General features: G+C 38.4%; 1 protein-coding gene across 3 annotated transcripts in view; it reads left to right on the top strand.

Moving 5' to 3' along the window:
- The window catches only part of MCTP1 (multiple C2 and transmembrane domain containing 1), a 177,412-nt gene extending 171,043 nt beyond the window's left edge, over positions 1–6,369 (top strand). For all 3 annotated transcript variants that reach the window (XM_027878239.1, XM_027878247.1, XM_027878228.1), the window contains 3 exons: positions 757–866; positions 4,378–4,475; positions 5,552–6,369. In XM_027878239.1, coding sequence (XP_027734040.1) covers positions 757–866; positions 4,378–4,475; positions 5,552–5,623 — 280 coding nt within the window. In that variant the 3' untranslated portion in view covers positions 5,624–6,369. The remainder of the gene's footprint in view (positions 1–756; positions 867–4,377; positions 4,476–5,551) is intronic.
- Positions 6,370–6,648: the final 279 nt, after the last annotated feature.

Here is a 6,648-nt window from a genome sequence, read left to right as displayed (position 1 = left end):
TTTTTTTTTTTTTTTTTTTTTTTTTTTTTTTTTTTTTTTTTTTTTTTTTTTTTTTTTTTTTTTTTTTTTTTTTTTTTTTTTTTTTTTTCAAGAGTGACTGTTCTACCCCCGTCTTTTTTTTCCCCTTAACTCTCTCCTCCTTGAGCTCACTGGATGAGTTTCCAGCTTTGCATACCCATACACTTACCTTTTCCTTTTCTCCCAAAACAGAAGGGCACCTGGTTGAGGAGTGCACCTATAGAGACAGAAGGGAATGTCCCTGCTCAGTCTTTAACTGCTGGTGCTGCCCTTACAGTGGAACAGTGAGGTGATAAAACAGAAAGCCTTAGCAGTACTCTTCCAACTATTTTATCTACCTCTACCCTAGTATTGAAGAAAGGAATCTGAGTTGCCTGTGCAAGTACATTTGGGGAATAAGGAGCTCTGTGTATCTTGCCTGATGCTAAAACTGAAGACAGGCACTGAGATTTCCAAAAAGCAGAGCAGTAGGTCTCCTGGCAGATGTCTGCTCTTGGGCAGGGAGAGGTGCCTTTCAGCAGGCAAGTGGTTGAAGGCAGGACTTCCTTTCATTTCCACTAACAGTGGGTCCAAGTTCAGGCTCTCCCTGATGTCCAACATCCATGCATTTGTTTGTAGACTCAGTTTGTGCACCCTGACAGAAACTGACACTTCTCCCACTGTCCCACCCATTATTTGCTGTTTTATTGGCTTTGTTGGCTGGCCTCAGTTCTGACTTTTGGTAATTTTTTTTTTTAGTACATTCAACTGGACTGTCCCATTCCTTAGCTGGCTGGCAATTGTTGCCCTCTCTGTGTTCACTGTCATCCTGTATTTCATTCCACTGAGATACATTGTTCTTGTCTGGGGTAAGTAAAGCCTTTTTAAATTGTCTGTACCACTTAAAACCCCCTGCTTTTTAAGAGACGGCTTACATTGTCAGTACTTTTTGGTATTTAAGGTCACGAAGCTGTCCCATGATGGAAACAAGTAGGTTAGCTAAAAATTGCAACTGTGTAAAGATGTAGGGCCTATCTGCAAAATGCATTTTTCTTGGCTGGCATTGTAGACTTAATCATGTTATGAACATGTAGCCACGAGGATTCTTCATATATCAAAGTGTAGCTTTGTCTAGATATTACTCTGATTTACTTTCACTACTTGTAGACAAACAGGGGCATTTCAAACTATATAGTCCATTTAGGACAATGTGCCTTTTTTACTGCAGTACTTCATCTTATGAAAGTGTATGTAAACATAGCAACAATAAACCTGTTTAAGGGGTCACCTTTAGTTATACAGAAAGGAATGGGTGGTATTTGGCTGGTTGATAAGGAACAGAAAGTATGAGTGGGTAGGGAGGTGGAATTATGATTGATCTATGCTCTCAGTACCATATCAATTGTCCCTATATCAATTCTTTATACTGATTTTAAAAAGTTGCCATTACCCCATCTGTTGTAAATAATGCTCCAGGTTTTCATTTGTACATCTTTTCATACATCTTATACCACTGGCAGCTGTACCCTTACTCAGTACCACAGATTTGTGAACAGCATAGTCTCAGTTAAATCTGTGGCTAGATTTTCTTTCTGAAGAAAGAACAACAATCAGATTTTTATAAAAACTTTTAAATTCAGGAGACAACACAAAATCATTGAACTGACTCTAAAGAATTAATTTTTAATTTATCACTCAGTATTAGTAATTTCTTAGTGTTTTCACAAATAATCATAGCAGAATATATAAAATGGAGAAGAAGCAATAAAGAGGATATGAACAAAAGTGTTTCTACAGAACTAACAGAAACTAGCATGGGGGCTTCCTTTCTTTTCCTGTCTTTGGAGTTTTGTTCTCCCCCATATACCCTATCTCACTTAAGTGTAACACAAACTCTTGGTTTGTTCCCAAAATTTCATTCTTCCTAGCCCATACACGTGAACATTGAAGTAGCTGGTCTGTATCCTTTTTCTTCCATTTTTTCAGACAGTTCTGAGATCTTGCTTTCTTATATCCCCTATGTTTGATGCAAGAAGATGAGATTATAATACTCCTCCAAGGCCCATAAAACTATAGAGTGAGAACTGGTCTTTGAAAAGCTCATGACTGATACCCCAGGAAGGGTCACACTCTCACTGAAATGTCTCTGTTTCAGGTAAGGCAGAGCCTGAACTCCCAAGCCTCCCAAAACACGGGTGTATATTATAAGCGAAAATTATTATAAATGCACCTTGCACTCTTTCCATCTCTTCCCTCATTGCCCCCAAGTTATATGGTCTACCTACGTATGACTTTGTTTACTAGATGTTTCAGCACCATGTTTTTCTCCTGCATTTCGGTTTAGGTGCCTTCTTACTCAGCAAGTGTGTGTGGAGCTCTTCCTTAGGGATCTGTTTCTCTTGCATTATGCCAGGAGACCAGACAAGTACTGCATGGCTACAGCTCCCAAAGTCCAGACCTTCTCAGGGTGAAATGCATTCACATGGAGCCATGTCGTGCTGAGCTCTGTGCATCTGTCCCTTCAAAAACTGCAGTATTCCAGACACATTCCTGTTTCCTCCATCATGGTGTGTTTCTAGCCTCTCCCATGTATATACATTCCTTCATCCCATTCATCCATCCATCCTGCACTTGGAAGCCTTGGAAGCTTCTGTTTTCTGACCTTTCTCCATAGGAATTTTTGAGCTGGTCTGTAGCAGCATTTGCCAATTTTGTTCTTTGAGAAAGCAGAGGTTTTAAATGAAAATTCCTCCATGTTATGACACATCCTTTCTATAGCTGTCTTTCTTCTTTGCATCCATAGGGACTGCCTCTGTCAGCATGCCCTGGCAAGAGATTCTCCATGATTTCCCTCCTAGCCATCTCTCTTCCCAGGAGACTACTGGTCCTTGAAGATGTGGTGTGTTAGGTGTGGTGAAACAGGACTCACCTCTCCATCCTAATCCCTTTCAGTGAGTTGCAGAGTCCTGGTAACAGTTACAGCTGTTTATGTGGAAAAAGTATAAAGATAATTATGTTATTCTGAACATTGTCAAGCAAGATTAATCCCCTTGTTGTATTCTGCTTCCCCTGTAGTTTCTCATCTCATCTGTGCAGTGCTTTTCCTTTCTCAAGTCTTGACCATGATTTATTCATGCATTTACTTTCACGGGATGACTGGTATTTTTCTTTATCAGATGTGACAGAGTGAAACCATATCAGCTCCTGAATTCACCCAGGAGTGGTCCAGTGGCCACATGCAATGAGCAGTAGGGTTGACCTTGAATTTCTCAGTCACTTGCTATGCAAAGCATCTTCTTAAAGGTGTTGACCCTCAGATGTTCCTTCTGAACACTCACTGTTCAATCACCAGATAAAGGAATGGCAGCCCCTCCTATCTACACTGCAGAACTGGGAATTCATGCACTGGAAAGCTCTGGGTTTTATCAAGACTGAAGCTTACATGCCCCATCCGTAGCCCATAAGACTTGCTAAAGCTTTCTGAAAGGTCTGGGTGCCAGAGACTGTATTATCTTGTATCTGATACAGCTTGGATAAATTACACAGAAAGGCACATTTTTAATTCTGTCTTGGCTATCTCCTGCTCCTGAAAATCTATGTAGTTTGTACTGTTTCTGCTCCTGTTTTAGACATGTGTTCCCAGAGCCCACAAACTGGGTTCTCAAAAAGTGTATGAGTCTCAGTATGTTATGATAAGAAAATAAGTCTAATCTAAAAACCTTCTTTCTGCTTAGTCTGTGGAGGATTTTTCTTGGTGCTTCTGAACACGAATTGTCAGTAGGCATTATAAGACCATGATATCCAATAGAGACATCTCTCTTCTCTTCTCTGCACTGCCTTCAGCTCATATGTATCTGTCACTCCCAAACAGAGTGCAAACTCCTCTGAAGCCTTCACATGATGCAGACTTCACTACTTCCCATATGCTTCATTGTTCTTACCATGAAGAAGATTTTCCTTGAATCTCCAGAATCTTTCATGAATATTCTGTCCTGCAATTAAGCCCATTTCTGCTCGTCCTCTCCAGTACAGAAATGAAGTACTCTTTATTCCTCTCTTTTTTCAAACTCCTCATAATAATCACAGTTTCTGTTACTTTCAAAAAAAAATGTATTGAAGGAATTTGGAAATACCCTCAAACTTTTGCACTTTGAAACAGGGAACCACAGCAGCAGATTTCAACATTTGGAGCCTGTATTTGCAGTTTATTAATTCATTCATGCATTCATTCATTCCTTCGTTCCTTCATTCATTCTTTCATTCAGTGTTAATGTCAGACTTCAAAGTGGGTCGAAAATCTTTTATAAAACTTTGCCAAAAATACATGAATTTTTCTAAATTATTATAGTAACTTTTATATTTGAACTTTCACTTTTGCAGGTATCAATAAATTTACAAAGAAGATTCGAAATCCATATGCAATTGATAACAACGAGCTACTCGACTTTCTATCCAGAGTTCCTTCAGATGTTCAAGTGGTGTGTATATATTTTTTAAGAGTACTTTCTGGTTTTGTTTGTTTTAAAACAAATTCTTAAAGCAGTTGTTTTGATTTAATGTTATACTCTCTGCCACAAAGAAATTGCAAAGTCAAGCTGGGGATAGTTCATAAACTATTAGGAGGCTGATAGACCTTTTTCCAGGGAGAGAGTAGGTACTACCTTGTTGTGCCTCTGAGGATCCCTAGGACAAAGTATTTGTTAGATGGTAGTAGATGCTAGAGCTTGTTTTAAACAGCCTCCAGCATAATGTGAATCTGACTGGGGTAGGACACTTTGTAGGAAATACTGGAGCTGAGGCTGTCAGGACATGCAGAGAAGGAATAGGAAGGTCAAATAATGGAAGAGGCAGCACCAGACAGCGTTGCCCGCTGTCTTGTGACAACACTCTGAGAGCACTTTGGCCTTTCCTTTTCTGAGGTGAAAGCTTTTGCTGTGGCCACAGTTCAATCGTGCTCATAAACTCCTTAAAAAAAAAAAAAAAGCTGGTTGTGAATTGCAAGCTTTTGTGATGCACTACACAATCTTCTGAAAGGATGTGAGCTTTAAGATAACATCAGGCACATAAATCACCTCCAGTATCACAAAGATTATAGACTTCACATATTTCTAGTTTCAGTTCAGAGTTGGTATAAGTAGGAGGTATGGGTACACATACCTTGTCTGAATCTGATACCCTCTGTGGCAGGCATTTAGAAATCAGCAAGTTTTTAAGAAACATTACAAAGATTATGCATCCAGTTCAGCCAAGAGGATACTGTTTATTGTCTGTAAGAGCTCATGGAGAAAAAAAAAAAAAAAGAGTAACCTTTTCAAAGCTTACATCAGTGCACAGTGTTATTTCCTGGCAGGATTTTCCTAATGTTGATTTTCCTTCTTACTCAACAGAATTTGTCATTGTGTTGTTGTTGAATCACATCTGCAAATCTGGTATAGTTTTTAGGGGGAAAGTTTTCTTTATCTTTTTTAATCCTAGGGGAAAAGAAAAGGTGTTTTTCCTTTTTTCTAGGAAGCACCACCTGACCTCTTTCTTTCTGAACTTTGTGTTTAAACAGATGCAATATCATGAACTGAAACAAGATCACAGTCACAGCCCAAGCAAGAGGAAGAAAAACAACCCTGCCTAGCCAACTGCATGTGTTTAGGAGACTAGCATCCACCAGGGGAGAACAAAAGAGCAAGCCTAGGCAGCATTTCCTTTCTCTAAGCTTTTTATTTATTTTGCCTTTTTATCTGGTGAGGAGATTTTGTAAATAGTATAAAAAGGTGTTTCTCATTGACGATCTCTTTCTCACTGTAAAGACATTTGTTTCAAGTAACGTTTTTGCCGTTTGAAAGCCTTGTCAGGAACATAATGCACTAAAGGAGTCAATCTAAAGTGGTAAATATGCACTGCTGCTTGGTAGTCAAAGATAAATTAATACTCAATCATCTGACTAAATCTCCAAAAGATGTGAATTTAAATCTTACTCAAAAATTTGTCAGTATCGTCAAGTAAGTCACTGTTACAATGGAGACATTACTGTGTTTTATACATTTCATGAGAAACACAATGTGGTGGAGCCTACTGCACTTAAGTTTTAGCAGATTTTTTTGTTCTCAGACCTCGAGGTTAACTTCTGGTGCAACATTTTCCTGTGCAGATGGGCTGCTTATAAGATAATGAGAAACACCAAGTGCAAATCTCTTTCTGGAGCTCCCAAAAGCAGTTCCTGATGTCTTTATCATTCCATTGTAAGATCTAAAAATCTCCATCTCTCTCAAAATACTGCCAGGTTTGTAACTGATTGCCTGTCTGATTTTTCTATATGTACCAGTAGTCTTCATTTGTACTACATAGTTTAGTGAATAAAGTTCATAGTTTTGCTGTAATGGAAATAGTATCAAACTAACTCCATATTGCTTTCAGTGTCATGCTATGAACACTTTTTGTGCACATAACTATTTTAATATGGAAATCTTGCAGAAAATGTTTTTCTTTCAAATCACAAGATCATATTAATATGCTTTACCAAGCTGAAATATAGTCTAGAGGAAAAAAATGCAGTTGTGGTAAAACTGTTTTATTTTCTTAGCTATTGATGTCACTTCTTCTGATACAATCATTATCTACTGCATGGAAACTGCATTATCTTATAAATTACATGGAATA

This window comes from Empidonax traillii, unplaced genomic scaffold (assembly GCF_003031625.1).
Source record: "Empidonax traillii isolate 1590-97213 ecotype Southwest subspecies unplaced genomic scaffold, ASM303162v1 scaffold4:size3804566, whole genome shotgun sequence".
Taxonomy (NCBI): Eukaryota; Metazoa; Chordata; class Aves; order Passeriformes; family Tyrannidae; genus Empidonax; species Empidonax traillii.
This window is presented reverse-complemented; position numbering and strand designations above follow the sequence as displayed.